The 25374-nt window shown below is 35.8% G+C and overlaps 1 protein-coding gene and 1 pseudogene across 3 annotated transcripts in view; one reads left to right on the top strand and one right to left on the bottom strand.

The window, feature by feature from the left end:
* The window catches only part of CFH (complement factor H), a 224954-nt gene extending 200014 nt beyond the window's left edge, over positions 1 to 24940 (bottom strand). The window contains exons 1-3 of one of the 3 annotated variants that reach the window (XM_053209182.1): positions 24637 to 24940; positions 1391 to 1576; positions 945 to 1050 (exon numbers count right to left, since the gene is read on the bottom strand). In XM_053209182.1, the coding sequence (XP_053065157.1) occupies positions 945 to 1050; positions 1391 to 1576; positions 24637 to 24694 (350 nt within the window). In that variant the 5' untranslated portion in view covers positions 24695 to 24940. The remainder of the gene's footprint in view (positions 1 to 944; positions 1051 to 1390; positions 1577 to 24636) is intronic. The other 2 variants (XM_027074893.2, XM_027074897.2) reach the window with 2 other exon arrangements.
* LOC106985515 (60S ribosomal protein L36a-like) lies at positions 17489 to 17847 on the top strand (annotated as a pseudogene).
* Positions 24941 to 25374: the final 434 nt, after the last annotated feature.

Here is a 25374-nt window from a genome sequence, read left to right as displayed (position 1 = left end):
ATGAAGAGTTAGATGCCCACTTGACTGAGCCACCCAGGTTCCCCATGTTTCTACTTTCATAATTGAGTAAATGGGAGTGATGGGATATTAAAAACGATACAATTATTAAGTGGTGAATTTTTGGGGATGCAGGCTTATTCCAAACCCTAACTTTTAAAATATTATATTTTAAATATATATATATATATATTTATATATAATATATTTTAAATAAATGAGAGAGTAATAAAAATCAATTTGTAATTTTGATCCTATTTTTATATATGCAGTATAAACTTGTAATGATGCTGTTTTTCCAAAGTATGAAACTTTCTTCAAAACAATTTGTTGACCTGGGTGGGTATAACAGGAATAAAGAACACTTAAGAGGTATTACAGTGTTAAGATTAGCCATGAAAATCCAGCAGGAGTTTAGAGAACAGAGTCAATGATTATGAAGGTAGTAGCACTTTTGGTCCATGTGATAAGAGTAATTTTCAGACCGTGGAAACTTAAATAATGGTAATTATTATTACTTCAGTGTAAAATATTTACTTCTTTTAAATTTTAAAAGCTTAAATCAGTCATGTAATATGATTTTGTTACCATTCCCACTGTCCCTGAAATACTGAAATCCCATATACTCTGCACATAATAGAATATAGTCAGGACTTGTTGGAATAAATCCTAATTTATATGTATACTATTTTCCAGCCCTCCTAGAACTACACTTTCTCAGCATAATTATGATTCATTTTAAGTTTTCAATGTTGAGAAGATAATAAGGTATCCAAATATAATCATTTCCATTATAGATTAATTTTTCAGGCTACTTGTTATGGTACTTATAAAAATGCTCATAGAAAAATAAAGTAACCTTAAAAATACTAATCAGTACAGTCCCTATTTACTATCTAAATTATAATCATCTCAATTATAAATCTCTTTTCATATTGACTACATACCCCTCATTACATGTGTAAACAACCTTTGCACCATATTCAAACTTTTCTCCTCTTTCAAGTTGAAAAGTACCAAAAGATGTATCTCCAGGATGTCCACAGGGCCTTTCTAAAATGAAAAAAAGAATATAATTTTATTAAGTAACACAGGAAACACATTTTATGTAGGAGCTCAAGGAAAATGACTTAATATTACATCAGAGGACATAATTGAAGATGTGGAAAAGTGAAAAATGGCAAAGTTATCATTTTATTATTAAACTTATCTATATGGTTGGGTTTTTTTATTTTTGGAAGATTACAACTCCTTATTAAGAATAATGATGGTATATTATTTTGTATTTAAATGATAATTGTGATATAATTCAGCTAATAATTCTATAATATCAAACATTCAGTGTTTTCAAACTAAAGTTTTCACAAATTTCAGAAATGTATGAATTACTTACTCTCACATATTTTCAGTGGATTAAGAGCCACCCATTCTCCATTCTTGCATTCCATTATAATAGATCCAAGAGTTATATATCCAGGTCGGCATTTATATGTAGCCTGAGTTCCCTCTGGATAGTTTTGTTCAGACCAGACACCTGATAAAATTTCAGTTTGTTTTCTTGGAGGAGGTCCTTTACAATCTAAAAACAATAAACAAAGTAATTGCCTAAAGTGTTTATTTAGGTTTACAATATGTTTAGTTTATTTTTGCTTTTAAAAATACCTATGCTGTTACATGTCCATCCAAATATATGTCTTAATATATATATATTTTTTACCTTACAGAAATTGAATTTACATAAATTTGTAAAAATAGCTTTCCATAGAAATTGCTTTACTTTACTTTATTATTTTTTTTATCAAAATAATGATATTATTTGTTATTTTTATCACTACTTTAGACCTGAAAATAAACTGACAGCCTGCAAATGTATGCCACTTCATGAAGACTGTGGAACAATAGTGATATCCATTGTAGAGAGCTAAAAGTGACTTATCCTTGGTGTGCCTAAGTGGCTCAGTCAGTTAAGCATTGGACTATTGATTTCAGTTCAAGTCATTATCTCGCTTTTTGTGAGATGGAACCCCACATCAGGCTTTGTGCTGATAGCACTGTGCCTGCTTGGAATTCTCTCTCTCCCTCTCTCTCTGTCCACCCCCCCCCCACCACCACTTGCACTGTCTCTCTTTCTCCGTCTCTCAAAATAAATACAAAATCTTTTTAAAAAATGACTTATCCTTTGGGGATGCAAGGACAACATACACAAAGGTCATCAATGGTGAGAACATTGGCAAAATCTGCCAGTTGGAATTTGTGTACCAACAGAAAGTTGAAAAATGAATGTAAGGGAACATTTGCTACCCCTGACCTCTTAGCCAGGGAATATGGGTGAGATATTATATTATTCTTAACTGCTGCACTGCATTCTACTATTCATCTGTTGATTTGGAAAATACTTACTCGGTGCTATTCTAAGTTCTGAAGAAAAACAATAAATTTAAAAAGAGACAAAGTACCTGATCTCAAGTGTTTCCACTCTACCAGGGAAGTTAGTTATTAAATAAGTAATTAAAGACATGTACAATATGCATTACAGGTAGATAAATTCTAGTTAGTGAAATAAAGTGTGGTAAGATGATACAAAATTGCATGGGAATATTCCAAATATGACAAAATAGGTTGGAACAAAACAACATCCTACTGCAAATTGGAAAAACAATAACAAACTCTGTGTGGGGAGGGCGGGGAGCAATAGGGGTGTTTTCATGTGTGTGTGTTGAAAGGAACTGGAAATCCTAGAAATAGTGAGAAGAAAAGTGATTAAATGAACTAAACCAAAGTGGGAAAGGCCTCCTTTAGCAACATATTGTTTCTGGCCATTTCTTACCTGGTTATGTTTGCCAACTCTGGGTATGGATTGAAGATTAGGCTTTGCCTGAATGGAGGGATGCTAATGAGGGAAAGAAGAAGCAGACACTTTTGGAGGTATGTCTAACAGGAAAAATTCTGACACCTTGCAGAATGAGGGTGCTCTGCTGGAGCCTAAGAGTCGAGTAAAAATTCCTATAGTTTCATAGAAAAAGTCCCAATAAGAAAAAGATCCTGCTTCAAATACACACCTGTATCCTCATCAAAACAGTTGCCAAATTTGAAAGTCACTCAGGGTGAGATTAAAGAACAGAGGTCAAAACATCAGAAAAGCAGGATAAATCCCTCAGAGTATTTTGGGATGGATGAAGATGAGACCAATCAGATTCCTGATAAAAAGGCAAGAAGGTCTTTACTTTTAGACTTTTTAAACCAGAAGTGGACTGACTCAAACCAGAAGTGCAACTCAGACCCATCTGAGCTCATTTCTTGATTAGATCAATAAAAAGCAAACACTCTTGTCAATCGGGGTGGGGGGATGGTAAATAGTATGAACATTTACATTACATTTATTTCATATGAAATGTATGGCTTTGTATAAAAAATTAAAAGATACATAAAGAAGCAAAAAATGTGATAAAAAATGAAGCAAAAACAAATGGATTCTGGAAGCCAGACACTCATATTCAGATGTTGGAATTAGTGTCAAGGTCACTAAAATAGCTATTTTAAGTATGTTAAAGGAACGACAGGGAAACAATAGATAAAATAAATTTTAAAAAACAGATATTCAAAAGAAAATTGAAACTATAAAAATAACCATGTGTTATACTAAAATTACAAATAAATATCTGAAATATGGATACATTGGATGGTCTTAAGAGCCAAACGGACACAGCAGAACACAAATGTATTAAACTTGAAGAAGACTAAGGTAGAAATATAAAAAATGAATACAGAAACATAAGAGTGTAGAAAACACCAACAACAAACAAAACAGAGTGCAAGAAATGTTAGAAGCAAAGTGATACCTGTTTGTTTAATTAAAGTTCTAAAACTAGAGGAGAGTAAAGACAAAAATATTTGAATAAAAAATAGCTAAAGTTTCCTAAAATTGATTAAAAAAATATCAACTCTCAGGTCCCCAGGGAGGACCTCTGAATGGGGATCCCTGTGCAGTACTTGGCAGAAGAATGCGGACAACTGGGGGATGGGGGTGGGCTTTGTGTCAATTAGGCAGAACTCTGTTGTCCTGAAACACAAATTCTTAAAAGCAGACAGAGAAAGAACACATTTCTGTCAGAACAATGAAAATAGCAGCCATGTTTGTAACAGTAACTACTGAAGCATGAAGACATTAGACATGCCAGTGTGCTGGCATTTCTAAAGTGCTGAAAAATGAACAGCAATAGAGAACTCTGAACCCAGTAGAAATATACTGCAAAATGAAGGAGAATAGAAACACATTCTCAAACAAATAAAAACAGAGAGCATTCAATAATAGCAGACTGACACTAAAAAACAAACAAAAAAACAAACAAAAAAACCCTACTAAAACTCTCTAGGTTGAAGGAAAATGATCCCATAGATAAGCCAAAAAAGAGTAAGAATAAATGAGCAAGACTGAAGAAAATAAACATATGGGTTAATAAAAAGACTACTGAAAAATAATAAATAATGTGCTATGTATATTTTAACACAATTGAAAAAGACCATTGACTTAAAATCAGTAACAATGTCTTATAGTGTTTATAAAACATTCAGAAGTAAAATACATAACAATAATAACAAAAATTTCAAGAGATAACAAATGAAATTAAACTATTTTAATGTTTATATAGAGTATATTAAAAGTATTAATTTAGTGTAGACTGTAATAATTTGAGTATGCTTACTGTAAAACATTAATATTAGGAAATATATAACTAATAGAAATTATATAGTGAGTTAGTAAAGAATATTTCATTAATATTTTATAAAGGCAGAAAGGGAGGAATAGAACAACAAAGGAGAGATGACATGAAAAATAAATGGCAATATGTTACGTTTGAGCTTAACTGTCTCAGCAATTACAATAAATGTAAATGGATTCAGCACTCCAATTAAAATATAAACACTGACTGGAGGAAAACAAACTAAAACAGAAGTGTATGCTGATTACTCTTAATAAAATGGGATAGATACGTTGAAAGTAAATGATGAAAACTGATACATTATAAAAATATTAGTCAAAAAAGGGTTAGTATGTTAACATCAGACAAATAATAATTTAAGGTAGAAAGTATTGCTAGATAAAAAGAGGGCCATTTCACAATAAAAGAGCTACTTTAACAGAAAGATGTAATAATTCTAAATGTGTATAAACGTTTAGAATGATTGCTGGAGTTGGCTCCCACTGACTCACAGAAGCTAATTATACACATCTCTTCCCAATACAGTATTCAGTGATGTCACATTTGTAACTTGAAATTGACCATATCATGAGTATTTACACTATATGAACTGGCACATTCTATAAGTCAAGACTCTTTCCTTTCTTTTTTGTTTAATAGTTGATTGTTATATAATTGCCAGCATGTCACTGTACATAAATGTAATAATATGTCTTCAAGATATAATAGAAGTAAAAGAAGTAAACAAATCTGTCATAATAGTTTGAGATTTAAATGTACCTCAAGTGTCTGGTAAACAAGCAGATAGACAAATAAGGATATAGAATGTATGACAATTATTAAACAAAGCAATCTTTTATATAGTTACAGAATGCAACCTTCAACAGCAACAGATACATACTCATTTCAAACACACATGGAATATTCACTAAAATAGACTATAGGCAAATCTCAATAAATTTCAAAGGATTGAAATCACTCTAAGTATATTGCCTGACCACTAGATATTGCTAACAGAAAATAACTGGAAAAATCTCAAAAGTTTTGAGGTTAAGCAACACTTCTGAATCACTCATGGGCTAACGAAGAAATCACAATACATATTAGAATATAAATTGAACTAAACAATAATGAAAATATGATATATATCAAAATTTGTGGCATGCTATGAAGCTGAATTCCTAAACTTTACACCTGGGAGCCCTGTCCACAAAAGCCCTGCATCCTGACCTCAGGGAATGCAGGGAGGTATCTGGCTCTGGCCAAATTTTCACCCCTTCCCCTTAGTGGATATAGGCAGTGATGACTCAGAAGGCAGGATCTCACTATTGCTAGGAGATTTTAAAAACCTCAAGAGTTCTCGGGTGCCTGGCTGGCTCAGTCAATAGAGTATGTGACTCTTGATCTTGGGGTTGTGAGTTTCAGCCTTACGTTGAGTGTGGAGATTACTTAAAAAAGAAAATCTTTAAAGCAAAACAAAACAATCCTCCAGAGTCCTATAACACAAGCATGCAAAAAAACCCCCCAAACCCCTCCAATCTCAGTTTATAAAACTAGTTGGCTTCACCAGTAACTTATATAAAATATGCAAGGAGAAATAACGTTGCTATTAATATCTGAAATAGCTAGTGAGAAAAAATTTTAATGGGTAAAGGACTTGAATAAATATTTCACCAAAGAGAATATCCAAGTGATCAAAAAACTGATGAAAAATTGCTCAAACTGAAAATGAAAATGAAAACCATAATAAACCATGAGTAAAATAACATGATACAGGGGCGCCTGGGTGGCCCTGGTGGTAAGCGTCCAACTTCAGCTCAGGTCACGATCTCATGGTTCTTGAGTTCAAGCCCCGCATCGGGCTCTGTGCTGACAGCTCAGAGCCTGGAGCCTGCTTCTGATTCTGTGTCTCCCTCTCCCTCTGCTCCTACCCCACTCACACTCTGTCTCTCTCTCAAAAATAAATAAACATTAAAAAAATTTTTTTAAATAACATGATATTGGCAAAAATTTAACAACTTAAAAAATCCCACCATTTGGAAATAATGTGGAGCATTAGGAACTGTTGGTACAAAGAAAAATGGGAACGACCACAATAGAAAAGAATTTAGAAACTTGTAGTGAAAATTTAAAGTATGCATTGCTTATTACTTGGAAATTTTACTCCTAGGAATACATCACTGAGAAACTAAGACACATGTGAACTAGATTTCATGTGTGGCAATATTTCTAGCATATGATTTTTTAATAGCCAGAAACAACTCCAATATCCATCAGTAAACAAATAAATAAATAAATAAAATTTATGGTATATTCATGCAATGGAATAGTCCACCCAATGCTACAAAATGACCTGAAAAGAAACGAAATAATAATCACATGAAGTAAAAGACACATCGGTGACTTTTTAGGAATATTTCAACTATATACAATTTAAGAACAAACGTACATATTAGGGATGTGTACATAGGCTGTAAAGCTATTAAAGAAGAGCAAAAATGCAATTACCAGAAATATTAAGATAATGTTTTCTTCTAGAGCAAAGGTCTGGTTATTGACATAATAGAAACCCATGGGGATTTTCAGGGATGCTGGGAATGTTTTGCTTCTTGACATGGTGATTTATTATGTTTGTAATATGGTAGATTCATATTTTATTCACTCATATATTATATTTCACAATAAAGGTATTAAAGTAACAGAATCTGCATTTACAGTATGATTCTTATTTTGCAAAAAATTAAATGACATATAAAGAGATCACAGGATGTTAATATGAAGCTCATGCCTACACATATTTTTATTTTAGAGAGGAGGGAGGGGCAGAGGGAGAGAGAGAGAGAGAGAAAGAGAGAGAATTTTAAGCAGATTTCACGCTCAGCACAAAGTCTGAAGCAGGACTCGATCCTAGGACCCTAAGATTAAGACCTGAGCTGAAACCAAGAGTCCGACACTCAACTGACTGAGCCACCCAGGCACCCCATAATTGCTAATATTTTTAATACTGCTTGCTGCTTAATTTAGGTATAACTACCCTTGATATTAGAGTGACTACAGGAAGACCTAAGAGGGTGGGGTAGTAAAAGGACTGATTGTCTCATCCCTTGAACACACTAGATAAATATCACATCATTATGAACACCCAAGATATTGATCTGAGGACTGACAGGAAAAATTGCATAACTAGAGGGAGAGAAGGGTCCACATTGTGGAAGGTAGGAGGTGTGGAGCAATGCTTTGGGGGAAAATTGATCATGGGTACTATGGAAGAGAGCCTTGGTCATGGAAAGAGGAAAGGAGAGAGAGGTAGAGAGAGAGAGAGAGAGAGAGAGAGAGAGAGAGAGAGAGAAGAGCATACAGGGACTGGCACAAGGAAAACGACTGGGAAAATGAAAGGGGCTGATTTTTGTGAGTTTTTATGACCAGTAGAGCTCAAATACTGAAGGTTTAGAAGTCTTCTGCATGGCTGGTGTGACGCCCTCAGGGCACTGCAGTGCTCCTGTGAAGAAGGAGAGCAGATGGGCCCAGGGGGCAGAAGGTGCTATTCGAGGATCCTCTGGGACACATTGTGAAATATGGTTCCCCCCTTTTAGAGCACATGTTGGAGAGGTGGCATTCCCTCTCCCCAGGACAAAAGAACTGGCAAGCACTATTTCTCTCCCCTGCCTCTCAACATAGGTGCAGAGACACCTGTTGAAGGTGGCTAACCCAGACATCAGCTCTTTGATGTGCTTTACTCCAAACCCACAGCCCTGTTCTGTGGTACAACTGCCCTTCTAGGACAAACCTACATCAGTCTCAGTGTGGCAAGACCTTTCCCCAGAGGACCAACATGCATCTGCACCATGCCAGGTCCCTAAAATTTTGAGTTTTAAAACTCAACCAGCCTGCCTGGGATAGAACACAGGTGCATTGTGCTGCCAGGCAAGCAGAGAGCCCAGACACAGTCAGGGTGAAGGTAGGAATCTGAAGGACAACTGGGACACATGACTGGAGATTATTCCCTCTCCAGGAGGGCATTCTGGACAGTGGTGGGCATGATGTCCCCTTTCCAGGAATGAGGGACAGGGCTGGCACCATTTCCCCCTCGCCACCCCTCAACATAAACTAACTTCAGTAAGCAGCACAGCATCAACCTGGTGGCCTAAACCATTTATACCAAGTCCCATACCCCTGTGCTCTGAAGGTGCTTCTTTATTGGGGCAGGTGTGCCTGAGAACCAGCTTTGCGGGCTTCTGCCCCCAGAAGACCAGCACAAATTCCCCCACATGCACCATGACTACTGACCATAGAGTGCTGAAAAGCTTCAGCTCTAGTGGAAATAGCATCAGATCTCTTTTAGCAAGCAGACCAGAGCAGACCTAGTTAAAACTTGCCACACTCTGGACAAGGTCTAAATATTACCCACTGCAGGCAAGGAGAAACTCTGCAGAGGAATGACCTATAGGAAAGAGCAGCCAAAACACAGCAGCACACTGCAGACACCAGAGGCACTTCCTGAAGTGTTAGGTGCTGGACAGTGCATGACTTCTTCTGTATAAAGCCATTACTCTGAAGAGTAGGAAACATAATAGGCTTTCCTAACATACAGAAGAAGACAGACCTAGACAAAATACCAAGACAGACGAATTAATCCTAAAAGAAAGAACAAGAAAAGGTTACAGCCAGGGATCTAGATGAAACAGATATAAGAAATATGCCTGATTCAGAGTTTAAAGCAACAATCATAAGGACACTAGCTGGGGTTGAGAAAAGTGTAGAATGCACCAGGGACTCCCTTACCACAGAGATAAATGACCTAATAACTAGTTAGGCCAAAATGAAAAATGCAATAAGGTGAGATCTGAAACCAAGTGGATGTAATGACCATTAGGATGGAAGAAACTAGGAATGAACCAGTGATTTAGAAGATAAGCTTATGAAAAATATTGAAGCTGAAGAAAAGAGGGAAATAAAAATATTATACCACAAATGTAAAATTAAGGAACTCAGTGACTCCTTAAAGTGTAATAAGATTCGTATCAGGAGTCCCAGAAGAAAAAGAGGGAGAAAAGAGAAAAGGCAGAAGGATCATCTGAGGAAATTATAGCTGAAAACTTCCCTAATCTGGGGAAGGAAACAGACATCCAAATCCAGGAGGCACAGAGAATTCCCATCAAAATGAACAAAAGCAGGCCAACACCAAACATATTGTAGTTAAATTCACAAAATATAGAGATAGAGAAAAAATCCTAAAAGCAGCACAAAAGAAGTCCCTAACTTTAAAGGGAAGATAAAATAGGCTAGCAGCAGATCTCTCCACAGGGATTTGGCAGGCAGAAGGGAGTGACATGATATATTCAATGTGGTGAATGGGAAAAATATGCAGCCAGGAATACTCAATCCAGCAAGGCTGTCACTCAGAATTGAAGGAGAGATAAACAGTTTCCAAGACAAACAAAATCCAAAGGAATTTGTAACCATTAAATCAGCTCCACAAGAAATATTAAAGGGGACTCTTTGGAAAAGAAAGACCAAAGCAACAAACTTTAGAAAAGAACAGAGAAAATCTCCAGAAACAATGGCAAAACAAATTAAAAAATGGCACTAAATTAATATCTATCAACAATCACTCTGAATGTCAATGGACTAAATGCTCCAATCAAAAGGTATAGGGTATCAGAATGGATAATACAACAAGACCCATCTATATGCTGCCTACAATAAACTCATTTTAGACCCAAAGACACCTGTAGATTAAAAGTGTAGATTAAAAGTGAGGGGATGGAGAACCATTTATCATGCTAATGGATATCAAAAGAAAGCTGGAGTAGCCATACTTATATCAGACAAACTAGATTTTAGACCAAAGACTGTAACAAGAGATAAAGAAGGGCAGTCTATCATAATAAAGGGGTTTTCCATCAAGATCTAACAATTGTATACATTTGTGCCCCCAACTTTAAATGCCCAAATATATAAAAGAATAACAAACATAAAGGAACTCATTGACAATAATACAATAAAGTACGGTACTTTTATACCCTACTTACCAATGGACAGATAGTGTACACATAAAACCATTAAGGAAACAATGACTTTGATTGACACACTAGACCAGATGGACTTAACACATATATTCAGAACATTTCATCCTAAAGCAGCAGAATACACATTCTTTTTGAGTGTGCATGGAACATTCTCCAGAATAGATCACATATGAGGTCACAAATCTGACCTCAACAAGTGCAAAAAGATTGAGATCATAGCGTGCATATTTTCAGGCCACAACCCTATGAAAGTTGAAGTCAACAACAAGAAAAATTTTGAAAAGACAACGAATACATGGGGTTTAAAGAACATCCAACTAAAGAATGAATGGGCCAACCAGGAAATTAAAGTCGAAATAAAAAAATACATGGAAAGAAATGATAATGAAAACACAACAGTCCAAAACCTTTGGAAAGCACCAAAGTAGTCCTAAGAGGGAAGTATATAGCAATACAGGTCTACTTCAAGAAGCAAGAAAAATCTCAAATATGCAACCTAACCTTACACCTAAAGGAGCTAGGAAAAGAACAACAAATGAAGCCAAAAACCAGGAGAAGAAGGGAAATAATAAAGATTAGAGCAGAAATAATGTTATAGAAACAAATTTTAAAAATCATAACAGATAAATGCAACCAGGAATGATTCTTGGAAAGAATTAATACAATTGATAGCCCCCTAGCCAGACTTAACAAAAAAGAAAAGAAAAAGGATCTAAATAAATAAAATCATGAATGAGAGAGGAGAGATAACAACCAACACCACAGAAATACAAACAAGTATAAGAGAACATTATGAAAAATTATATGCCAACAAATTAGGCAATCTGGAAGAAATGGATAAATTCCTAGAAGCATATCAACTACCAAAATTGAAACAGGAAGAAATAGAAAACTTGAACAGACCGATAACCAGCAAAGGAATAGAATCAGGAATAAAAAATCTCCCAAACAAACAAAAAAGTCCAGGACCAGGGGAATTCTAACAAACAATTAAAGAAGAGTTAATTAATTCTGGGGCACCTGGGTGGCTTAGTCAGTTGAGTGTCTGACTTCAGCTCAGGTCGTGATCTCGTGGTTTGCGAGTTCAAGTCTCACATCAGGCTCTCTGCTGACAGCTCAGAGCCCACCTTGGATCCTCTGTCCCTCTCTCTCTGCCCCTCACCCACTTGCACTCTCAAAAATACATATTTTTTTTTTAAGTAAAGAAGAGTTAATACCTATTCTCCCCAAATCCTTTCAAAAAATAGAAATGGAAAGAAAGCTTTGAGACTCGTCCTATGAGGTCAGCATTACCTTGATTCCAAAACCAGACAAAGACCAAAATAAAAAAAAGAATTACAGGCCAGTATCCATGATGAACCTAGATGTAAAAATTCTCAACAAAATACTAGCAAATCAAATCCAGCAGTACATTAAAATAATCATTCACCAAGATCAAGTGGGATTCATTCCTTGGCTGCAAGGATGGTTCAGTATCCACAAATCAACATGGTACACCACATTAATAAAAGAAAGAATAAGAACCATATGATCCTCTCAATAGATGCAGAAGAAACATTTGATAATATCAATATGACAATATCAATTCTTGATAAAAACTCTTGGGGTGCCTGGGTGGCTCAGTTGGTAAGTGCCTGACTCTTGATTTTGGCTCGAGTTACCATCTCAGGGTTGGGAGATCAAGCCCCATGTCAGGGTCCTTGCTGGGTGTGGAGCCTGCTTAATATTCTCTCTCCTCCTTTGTCCTTCCCCTGACTTACATGTATGTTTGCACATGCTCTCTCTCTTTCTAAAAAACAACAAAAACAAAACAAAAACAAAGAACTCAACAGAATAGGGAAAAAGGAACGTACCTCATAAAGGCCATATATGAAAGACCCACAGCTAATATACTTCTCAATGAGGAAAACTGAGAACTTCTTCTATGGTCAGGAACAAGCTAGGGATGACCACTCTCACCATTGTTATTTAACATAGAACTAGATGTCCTGGTTTCAACAGTCAGTCAAAAAAGGAGAAAAGAAAAGAAAAGAAAAGAAAAGAAAAGAAAAGAAAAGAAAAGAAAAGAAAAGAGAGAAAGAAAAGACATTAAAAATCAACAAGAAAGAAATAAAACTTACATTATTCACAGACAACATGATACTCTATACAGAAAACTAAAACACTCCACTAAAAATTGCTAGAACTGATACACGATTCAGTGAAATCACAGGATTCAAAATCAATGTACAGAAATCTGTTGCATTTCTATACACCAACGATGAAGCAGTAGAAAGAGAAATAATTCACCCCACTTATATTTGCACCAAACCCCATAAGATACCTAGGAATAAACCTAATCAAAGAGGTAAAAGATCTGTACTCTGAAAACTATAGAACAATGATGAAAGAAATTGAAGACGACACAGAGAAATGGAAAAATATTCCATCCTCATGGATGGGAAGAACAAATATCATTAAATGCCTGTAGCACCCAAATCAGTCCACCCATTTGCTGCACCACCAGAATTTTTCACAGAGCTAGAACAAACAATCCTAAAATTTGTATGGAACCACAAAAGACTCTGAGTAGCCAAAATAATCCTGAAAAATAAAAGCAAAGCTGGAGGCCTCACAGTTCCAGACTTCAAGCTGTATTACAAAGCTGGAGTCACCAAGACAATACTGAGATAATACCAAGATAGTACTGTACAAAAACTGACACATAGATCAGTGGAAGAGAATAGAAAACTCAGAAACTGACCCACAACTATATGGTCATCTAATCTTTGACAAAGCAGGAAAGAATATCCAATGGAAAAAAATATACAGTCTCTTCAACAGTGTTGGGAAAACTGGGCATTAACATGCAGAAGAATGAAACTGGACCACTTTCTTATACCATACACAAAATAAATGCAAAGTGTATGAAAGACCTAAATATGAGATGGGAAACCAACAAAATCCTAGAGAAGAACACAGGGGGTGCCTGGGTGGCTCAGTTGGTTGAGCGTCTGACTTTGGCTCGGGTCATGATCTCGCGGTCTGTGAGTTTGAGCCCTGCGTCAGGCTCTGTGCTGACAGCTCAGAGCCTGGAGCCTGCTTCGGATTCTGTGTCTCCCCCTCTCTCTGCCCCTTCCCTGCTCATGCTCTGTCTCTCTCTCTGTCAAAAATAAACATTTAAAAAAATGATATTTTTGTGTAGTAAATAATACTTGTGTGAGATTTGATATGCAATATTTTTTCTTTGATGTTTTAGCAAATTTTTTAGCACATTTATGTTAGGGAACTTTTAATAAATGATTCCACATTACAGTTTTGATTTTTCGAATTTAAGTAAACATTCTGGTTGTCCACTAGATGGTGCTAATATCCTACCATAAAACACCACAAACACCTCTGGATTCCCCCACTCCCAAAGAGCCAGATTTTTTGTTGTTCATTTTTCAATGTAATGTTCATGTTTTCACATGAATGTTTTATGCTTAATTAAAGGCTAATAAGTGTGTTTTTCATTTTATAAATTCATACTTCATGGCATTCAGATTATTGGGAAAATAAGTTAAATTTCAAACAAAGATGCCAATATTTTGAGTTATGGAACTATTTTTCAGTAATATATTAACATTTTGATAAATAGTTCCTTATCCTATTAAGTTAATGCAAGGTAAGAGTAATAAAGCTTTTATCAATTAATTTATTCAATTTAAATTATTTTTTTAAAACTAACGAATCTTCCAAAAGAGTAACCCATCTTCAGAACATTAAAATAATCAACACACACACACACACACACACACACACACACACACACACTAGACCATTAGGTAGCCTGAAGCAAACACATTTTCTTTTGGTTATATTTCAAGATAATATATTTATACCACTAGTTCTTGAGTTTTCAAATTTGGTTAATTGCTTTTAACAACCAGATGGAAAAGACAAGCAGACATGTCTTTCACATAATCTTCCTGTTACAGCAAATTCTCGGTGCCCAGTAAAAGACAAGAGATACACACTTGGGAAATCAGGAAAGACTGTTTCTCACCGGTGCCAGCCCAGCAGAGTCACCTCCAAAGGCTGACCGCTGGGTCCTGGTGCTAGCCTCCCTTTATGAGTAGGATTGTTGGGGCTTAAGGAAGAAAAACAAGGGGAGGGGGCTCTTACCAATTGTGCTACATGGGCAGTTGGCGGGTGCAGGGGGCAAGCAAGATTTCGGAAGCCAAAAGCATGCAAGGAGAGTATCCAACCTTGGACATCTGGCTGGCCCCCTTTTGTATCTACTCTCGCGAGATTTCCCTCTCAAGACATCTGGCTGGCTTTTTTTTTTTTTTTTTTTTGGCCGGCTTTCCTTCTCATTCCTACCAGCTTCTCACAATATTTACTGTGTATATATATTTACCGTAGAACAAAAGTTCTCATATCGATTACCCTTTCAAATAATTCTTAAAATTCTGATGCTTTTTCCATGAATTTAAATGGCATCTCTTGACTGTAAGAAAATGGTATCATTGCCCCCTACTCCATTTCTCCATCTTTCCACTGCCATATTCAAAATTTTAGTTCTGATTATGATCATTTGCCACCTTGACTAAGAAACAGCTGCTAACTAGTCTCCAAGCCTCCATACTCCACAGGGTTACACAGGATTTTTTTTGCAAAATTGGTCATGCCAGTCTTGTGATTAAAATCTTTGGTGGCTTTTGCCTTTACTTGTAAGACATTGTGAACTCCTTACCTTGCCCTTGGAATGCCTTTTCTGGCTCTTGCCATTCTCTCTGATGTCATCATGTCACCTATACCATTTACGCATTACACCAAAGCCATCCTGGTTTGTTTGTATGTTGTTGTGCATGTCAAATGCATTTTTTCCTTTAGGTCTTTTGGTTGTTTTCTCTCTTGGAACGTGTGCACCAGAGACTCTTGGTGGTTGCCTTTGTCTCATCTTTGGGGCTCTTCTGAAATATTGTTTCCCCAAAGTGACCCACTTAAGACTAGCCCAGCTAAAGTCTCTGTACCCCAGTCATTTTTCCCCGGCCCCTACCTTACTTCCTTCACAACATAGTTCACGATTCATTATTACTTTTATGTTTACAAGCATTTCGTCTATCCCCCATCACATGTAAGCTCCCAGAGAATAATGACCATCTCCTTCCTGTTTTACAGAATGGAGCGATTTTCTTTAATACGAAGATCTTCTAACCTCAAATTTACTTCCTGATAACTTTTGTTCTTATCTTCAAAACACTGAATAAACTCATGTCCTAACAAAATATTTAAATGAGTCACTATCTTTGTTCTAGCAGTAATAAAGCAGATCTTATGACATGACTTTTTCTTGTCTGAATTGACTAAAAAACCATTCAAGCTCAGTTAAACCACATTCTCAGAAAAGATTTTTAATTAAACAAAAAGTTATTTTACCCCATGTAGCCAAATTGTTGGCATGTATGAATAACAACTGCATTTGCTTGAATTAAGTTGGCAGTTCTTGAAGAAACAGGGCAGGGGGCTTATTAAATAGGTAACATAAATATATTTCAAAAGCATACAAACATATTCTAAGGTAGGACTTAGCTTCTGACTTTTTTTTTTTTGAATAGCCATCTCTCTCCACAAGTTCTACGTTAATGAATGAACTAATCTTTCTTATGTCTTAAGTATTACTTAGGTTTAAACAATGAATATTTCATCTTATGTGTTTTGTAGTCATCTAATGCCAGTTAAATGATATACATATATATATACACACACACATATATATATATGTGTATATATACATACATATATATACACACACATATATATGTGTGTGTGTATATATACATACATATATATATGTATATATACACACATATATATACATATACATACATATGTATAAAACACTACCTGATGAACTTTTTATTCTCTTGGTCTGATTTTATAATTTAAAATTATTCTGGGGAACTTGGGAGGCTCAGTGGTTTGAGCATTTTACTTCAACTCAGGTCATGATCTCAGGGTTGGTAGGTTCGAGCCCCAGGAAGAGCTCTGTGCTGACAGTTCAGAGCCTGGAGCCTGCTTTGGATTCTGAGTCTCCCTCTTTCTCTGCCCCTCCCCTGCTTGGGCGTGATCTCTCTCTGTTTCAAAAATTAATAAATAAACATTTAAAAAATAATAAAAAATTATTCTGTCCCGGGCGCCTGGGTGGCACAGTCAGTTGAGTGTCTGTCTCTCAATTTTGGCTCAGGTCATGATCTCACAGTTCGAGCCCCACATTGGGGTCTGCACTGACAGTGCAGAGCCTGCTTGGGATTCTCTCTTTCCCTCTCTCTGCCCTCTCCATCACATGCATCCTTTCTCTCTCTCTTTAATAATAAATAAACATAAAAAAGATTTAAAAAATTATTTTGTCCCTAAATGAGAGTGTGAATAGATTTGGCAATTGATAGGAATAGGATTGATTTTGCTTTAATTTGAGGGACGCAGTTACAAAAGTTTTGTTAAAGTTAAAAACAAATATCCTTGATAGTTTAATAATCATCACTTACTGAATTTTTCCACTTTCAAATTTTAAAGGGGCATGATTAACATACAACACACACCTAAATACTTGTTTTTAATGTCAATATATCTATAAACTATTATTTGAAAAGTGTTCTTAATTGAATAAAGTAAATCATGATAAAAGTATATATTTGAGAAAACATTAATCAAATGTGTACCAGATTGTTTTGGTAGACTCAAGTTGGGCTCTTTGCACAATTTCTCTATTTTTCTAAAATTATTTTGGGAGCTCTTTCTGTGCCAATAGTCTTCTTGCAGCCATGGTGAATGTTCCTAAAACCTGTCGGACTTTCCGCAAGAAGTGTGGCAAGCACCAACCCCACAAAGTGACACAGTACAAGAAAGGCAAAGATTCTCTTTATGCCCAGGGAAAGCGGTGTTATGACAGGAAGCAGAGTGGCTATGGTGGGCAAACTAAGCCAATTTCCCAGAAAAAGGCTAAAACCACAAAGAAGATTGTTCTGAGGCTTGAATGTTGAGCCCAACTACAGATCTAAGAGAATGCTGGCCATTAAGAGATGCAAGCATTTGAACTGGGAGGAGATAAGAAGAGAAAGGGCCAAGTAATCCAGTTCTAAGCTTCATATTTTGTTATGTTATGAAGACAATAAAATCTTGAGGTTATGTTCACTTCATTTGGTTGCAGTTGGTCTTTTGAGCGTGAAATAAGCTAGCGCCCTCAATAAAATTCCCTTTGTGGAGAAATTAAAAAAAATAAATATATAAAATAAAATTATTTTGGGAAAAAAAGAACAGGAGATACTATTTTTTAAGTAGCCTAATTTCTAAACTTAGTAGGCACTAGAATATATTATAAAGCAAAACTAAAAATCAAGGTGGAAAATGTAAATCAAGGAGCACCTGGGTGGCTCAGTTGGTTGAGCATCCAACTTCCACTCAGGTTATGATCTCACAGTTCAAGAGTTCAAGACCCCCCACCATCGGAATCTGTGCTGATAGCTTGGAGCCTGGAGCATGCTTCGGATTCTGACTCTCTCTTTCTCTACACCTCCCCTGCTTGCACTCTGTTTCTCTCTCTCTCAAAAATAAATATTAAAAAAAATTTTTTTAAGAAAAAATAAATCAAATGGACAAAATGGAAATAGCAAAAATAGATATTTTATGTTAAATTTCTTTCCTATCTTCTCATTGGTATATATGAATATTAGTTACATATGCGTATACATGATATGATCCAAATAACTTTTCAAAATAAGATATATTCAGATTATTTTACAAATAACACAAGAATAATTAAAGATATGTGGCAAAGAATATATACACCTCTATAAAGAAAATATCAGTTGTAATGAAGTTTAAAAAAAAAACAACTTGGGGGGGGTGCGCCTGGGTGGCTCAGTCAGTTAAGTGGCCGATTTCAGCTCAGGTCATGATCTCGCGGTTCACAAGTTCGAGCACCGTGTCGGGCTCTGTGCTGACAGCTCAGGGCCTGGAGCCTCTTTGGGTTCCGTGTCTCCCTCTCTCTCTCTGTCCCTGCCCCCCTCAAGCTCTGTCTCTGTCCCTCTCCGTCTCAAAAATAAATAAACATTAAAAATTTTTTTAAAATAAAAAATAAAAAAAAAAAACCTCAGGCAAAAGCAGATAGAGATTACATTACACTATTAAAGCATTTGAAAAAATAAACTTACACTTAAAATTTTTAAAAATATGATTATGCAATTTCTTCTTGAAGTTTTAACAACATAAAGACCAAGAAGATAATTCCAGGATTATGAAAAGCAAATGGGAGAATAGGTCATAGCAATAAGAAATTGGGCAGAATACAAGAATGCCATAATTAGGATTCAAACAAGTTACTATCAAGATACAGCTTGCATATATCTCTGAAATCAAATTTCTTGAAATGTGTAGTATTTGGGTTGCTACTACCTAGTGCCAATTATTGTCCAAGTCAAAATGGTAGCTTCTTAAAGTAAATTGTTAGTATATATTGACTAGTTGCTATAAAAAGGAGCTTAGTTACAGGGTGATATTAAAATGAGGACCTTTAAAAACTGTAGCAGGAATGATTTTGCATCTGAATAATTATGATAATCTTGAGGATAAGGATTGAAAAAGAAAAGAAGAAAAACAGCACACACTATACCCAAATTCACCTGTAGTACTTGTGGAATTGTAACTGATGGCAGATTTAGAAAGGTGGGGATGATCACAATCCTCCATTTTTACAGATCTACTATGAGTCCTTTGTAAACACAATTGTTGTTTCCTCAGTTTTTTTTTTGTTTTGTATTTTTCCTTTTATTTTTTTAAGGAAGGGGCAGGGTAGAAGGAGAAGGGGAGGGAGAGAAAGAGAGAGAGAGGGAGAGAGAGAGAGAGATTGAGAGAATCCCACCAGGGTCCATTCCCAGTGTGGAGCTCCACACGGGACTCAATGTCAAGAGTGAGATCATGACCTGAGCTGAATCAAGAGTCTGATGCTTAACCAATTGAGCCACCCAGGAGCCATGTTCCTCAGTCTTGAATGTCCTCCTCCCTGGCATCCTTATTTCCATGACTCCCATCCAACCTTCAAAGCCTACCCAAGATGCCATCGTGACCCTGACAGATTTGGCTCTCTTCATTCCACCTCTTACAAACAAACTCCCCAACCTGATCCCACTCCAGACCCTCATTCCAATTTGGAATTCTTGTCTCCTCTAAATGATCCTGTAGTCTCTCTTTTGCTTGTCTCCATCACAATGCTTTATACAGTAAAATACAATATGTTGATGAAATACAATAATCACTCCTTTTGTTTTCCCCACTAAATGGCCTTTTGGTAAATGCTAGTCCTAATGCCTGGCACTTAGCAGGCACTTAGCAGTCACTTAAAAAGTGACCATTGGATGGGCAAATAAATGAATGAAAGAATGAATGGATGAATATGAAGCTCTTGTGGAACCTTTCCATTATATCCGCAGATTGCAGGCAACCCATGGGAAGAGCACAGTAGACGGTAACCAATGTAAAAGGTAAGACATGAGAACACGTGTGCAGTGATCTCAAAGCTCTACTGCATGAACCCAAGAAACTCTGCCATTGTACCTCTTGTCTACATGTCTTAATTTTGAATTTATGCCATAATTTTGAAGTCAGGAATCATTTTAATTTTGTTCAAAAAGGCTTTTGGGAGCCTTTGAAGGAACAATTCTATAATCACTTTCCTATCTATTACATTTTTGGTCAACATGGTTTGAGAAACTTGGCTCTCTCAATTAAAATGTCCAAACACATAAAAGTGCTCTTTCAAATATTTTTACCCCTTTCCTTTTGTTCTTTTTTTGTGATATTTTCCTAAAACATAGCACTTTTTACCTCAATTACATCATCTCTTATTTATGCACCATATTCTGAAACTAGTTAAAGTTGTTAAGATATGGGTAAAGAGCACATCAGGTAAGTGAGCACAGGATAGACTGGTTGGGAAAATCTTACATCCTGCGCAGGTAGGGGATGGTGAGTGGGGTGAGGGAGAGGCATAACTGGGAAGAAGGAAAAGCGCAAAGGTTGTATAACAATGAGGGATTGAGCAAAGTGGATCGATGTAGACTTTGGCAGAAACCCTAGCTATCAAAGGCCAAAGATGAAGAACCTACTAATTTATGTGTCAATGGGGGACTTATTTCCAGCTAAGAACAATTTCAGCAATACTTAACAATTCAGTTCTAGTTTAACATTATATGCAGGCAGAAGAGTAGCATATGGATTCTCCAAATATGTCTACATTAAAAATAAACAAGGCTTGCTGTGGCACACCTCTCCCTCTCGTGACACTCCCGGGGCATCTGCTCTGACCCTTCTCATGGCGCTCACTGTCACGCTTCACCCATCAGATCTCCCCTCCCCACGGCCACCTCACCTTCCAGAGTTTCTTAGTCCTGTTCTTCACCCTCATCAACCATTTCTAACTTTCCTCACTAAAATTGTAATACAGAACTTTTCAGCTTATAATAATTCACCATATATTCAGTAAATAATACTAGATTTAACTGTTCTAAAGTATTCAGAGTATTTTTCATTCTACACAAATTTCAGGTTTGTTGAATTTATATGTGTAAAACATTTTATTTTTTTTAAATGCAATTTATATTTTTTAATGTTTCAAAATTTATTTTTAGAAATAGAGTGTGAGTACTGGAGGGGCAGAGAGTGAGTGAGAGAGAGAGAGAGAGAGAGAGAGAGAGAGAGAGAAATCCCAAATAGGCTCCAGCTTTCAGTGCAGAGCCTGACATGGGGATCAACCCCACAAACTGTGAGAACATGACCTGAGCCAAAACCAAGAGTCAGATGCTTAACTGACTGAGCCACCTAGGTGCCCCTACAACATTTTCAAAGAAAAGAGGATATTGAAGGCAGTTGGGCTATTGCACAACCTTAAATTACATCACATAGGTAAACACCACACAACTATTTCTGAAAACTTGGGTTTTTTGTGAAGGGAGAAGAAGAATTCTTATTTATCACTTTGGAATTGAAACATAGAATTTAGGATTAAAAACCATCACCTCAAGTTCTGGATTAGATAACTATGTATAACATTCACATATACTTTATAAAATAGTACTTTTAATTAATTTATAAGTAATTCTTATGATTTACAATATCAATTATTCTTCCCACTTAGGGTTAACTCAAACTTGAAACCATCTTGCATTGAAACAATATATAAAAATTATTTTGCTTTACTTTCTGATAGAAGAGAATCTCTCTAGCTTTGATCTATAATATATTTTATGTCCTGAAAGAACATTTTTTGCCCTTTAAGCCTCCAGAAATAGATAACACCTATATCTCTCCAAAAAGAATAGCCAGTGTGTACTTGGACGTGTTTCAGTAGGTTTTAATTTTTTCACATTTCTCAGCCAAGAATTTCTGGGCTGGGGTTACTTTCAAAGATTATACACTTTTGAGACCCGAAGTCTAAATGGTCTACTTGAAAAGCTTGGTCATAATATATCCCAGAAAACAGAAACTATGTGGTAAGATTGAGGGACTGTTATTCTAAACTTTGTCCTGTAAATATGACCAGTTCTTAGCAGCCTGTGGTGATTCGTTCAATTGCGATGTTTTACAAGGAAACAACTAATGTTTCTACACACCTGGCAATGACAAAGCAGAGAGCCTATTGCATCGAAAAGGTACTAACTGGTCTCCATGCAACTTGGGCCAATAAATTCTTCCTATGGGCTATCATTCCTCTTTAGAGTGAGGAGGATTTTTTGAGGAATGTTCACTCTTCACAGGACAGAGGCAATTTATGAAATGCTAAAACATTAAGACTGGTTGAGGAAAGCAGATTGTGCTGGTGTTCCAAACTGTCTTCTCAATTCCTCAATTTACCATTCACTATTCAATTTGGTATTTCTCAATATCTCAATTTACTATTTCATATTTATTTCTACATGGGAAATAAAGCCAGAGGCAACTACTGAAGGATATATAGATATTTTTAATGAGCAAGGCTATCTTGCTGAGTGAAATTTGCTAGGTATGGTAGACTGATGGAATTGGCATTTCAAGCCAGTTTTAGAACTTTTTGGCAAAGAAGGAATAAATCACAGTTCTATATCTGCTGAAAATTCATGTAATTTTTTTCCTACTCACTTGTGCATCATGTGTGCTTTTGTGAAAATCATGAGGCTAACCTAAGGATTGCTTTAAATAGTAATGCCATACTTCCTCTGTTAGGAAGTAGCCAGATATGGTGAGTCAGTCTCACCATAGTATGTAGAGTGCTAATGCCCAATTCACCAGCAGAAACGGATGTCACATTTAAACACATTTTGATGAAATAGAAAATACAGGTGAAATGAGTCAGCTGGAATTGATTATGTAAGTAAGTAGTTTAAATCACTATTACTTAATTTTTAATACATGCTTATAGCACCCGATTTTAAAATTTCAAATTCCACTTTGTAATCACTGAAACAGTTTAATTAAACTTGGCATCAATTCTTGAGTTTTAAACATGAGCTGGAAAGAAAACAAAGCTTCCTTACATGACAAATGATGTCTACATAAAGCCTAGGCAAACAATATGTAAATATTGAGACACTGAACATACTCTTGCTAAAGAAAAGACAAAAACACTTGTGTACAGAAAAAGATGTTTGTAATGGTTTGTAGCATTAAGAGTGTTCTGGAACTCTTTGCCGATACAATAATATTTTACATTTGAATACACACTGCAATATTTACATACGCAGTAAATACGATTGTATAGCTAGTTTCAAAGGTGGCTGGATATAAGGTTTCTGACCTAAAGATCAAGCAATAGCATATCAGAATGTGAAACTAAAAACGCACCGTGTCTCAGAAAAAAAATGAAGCATATTTGAATAAACCTTAAAAAATGACTGAGGAATATAACTAAAGAGAGATATCTGCCTTCATTTTCTAGATTGAAAGACCATCAATGACAGAGCTTTAGTGTTATTTGTTGGTATTTCTCAATGCATAGAGGCTGACAGGAAGCAAGCATTCAAAAAAATTTGTTGACTTAGTGAAATGTTTTGGAAATTTGTGAATGATAGGTAACTCATTTGTTTTAAAAATGTCATTCAAAAAAAGTAAATCAAATAGTATCACATAGTTTCCTATCATGAACTAGAAACCAAATTCCATCCAAAGAAAGTTTTTAATCTGTTGAGAAGTAGTGTTAGAATTAAATTTAATTATATGTCCAGAAATTCCCTTACTAATGCCAGAAAATAAAATCTTCTACATTCATATTCACTATTCTTAAGACTGGTCTTCTAGAATATACCTCAAATACAACCACAGGAAAACATCCATTAGAATATTTGGATGTACAAACATTGCATATTCAATTTTTTTCAAATTTATATGATATATTCATGCCAAAGGTACAAGTAATGCTTGTTTGTCTATAAGACTTTTAAGGCCGTGACAATAACAGTTGTAAATGCTAAAGGGATTCTTCTTTAGAAAGAGTTAACATCTATATCTGAGATAAATCTAGTCATTAGATGATTTGAAGGTTTCTATTGTCTAATTTCTGTTCTGGTTCTATATATGTTCATATGCTTCTTCATACTTTCACAGAAAGCATTTGGGTAAAAATTCCAAGCATAAAATTATGTTTTATGATAATTACAAGGGAAATGTTTATATTACAGCTTTCAAAATATTAAAACATGTTTTGAATTTTTACATTAAATAAAATGATGATGAATAATCACGACATCTAAATAAGCTGCTTCTATTTTTTGAAACTTAACAATGTCAAAAGCCACTCACACATTAAGCTACAGAACAGTAATTAAATCACAATCTAGACCAAATTCCTAATCCCACTGTGAAAAGCAGAACAGAAAATGTTTTATAACACAGAAAAGGCTTTCTTTTTTCACTCTTACCTTCTGCAACACAAACGGTCCACCACATAAGCCAAACAATCTGTGCTGGAAATCTCATTTTGAGGATCGTTTAGGGGCACATTTAATAGCCGACACTGCTTACACTATGTCAGCTGCTCTTCTGCTAAAAGTTGTGATTAGAGCAGGAAGTGAGACACAGTTTGGGAATGAAAGGGATTACCAGATGCTCCGCCCATCAGAAACTTTTGCAAAGTAAAAGAAAAAATCGGTTACAAGCCCCAGCAATGCCAGTGTTGGAATCAGATTTTCACTGTATTCCCACTGAATGTTAATGCTGTGACCTGCTTTGGTTTGTTCTTATAAACCCAGGCATGTTCTCTGCTGGAATGTGCTCAGGTTCTTGGAATGTGCAAGAATGTGTAACCGGTGATAAACTTTGGATTTCATTAACTCTCTAATTATTCAAACCCATTCAGGTGTATCATGTGTAAACCTCAAAAGATAATAATAAAAGCTCCTTTAAAAATAATTTACTGGGGCACCTGGTGGCTCAGTTGGTTAAGCCTCTGACTTCAGCTTAGGTCATCATCTCACAGCTTGTGGGTTCGAGCCATGAGTCAGGCTTTGTGCTGACAGCTCAGAGGCTGGAGCCTATTTCAGATTCTGTCTCTGTCTCTCTGTGTCCTCCCCTGCGCATGCTCTCTCTCTCTCTCTCTCAAATATAAATAAACATTAAAAAGGAAATAATTTACAGAGCTTGACGTTAGGTAACGCTTT

The sequence above is a fragment of the Acinonyx jubatus genome, chromosome E4 (genome assembly GCF_027475565.1).
Source record: "Acinonyx jubatus isolate Ajub_Pintada_27869175 chromosome E4, VMU_Ajub_asm_v1.0, whole genome shotgun sequence".
Classification (NCBI taxonomy): domain Eukaryota; kingdom Metazoa; phylum Chordata; class Mammalia; order Carnivora; family Felidae; genus Acinonyx; species Acinonyx jubatus.
Note: the sequence above shows the minus strand (reverse complement) of the source record. Positions and strands in the feature narration are given on the sequence as shown.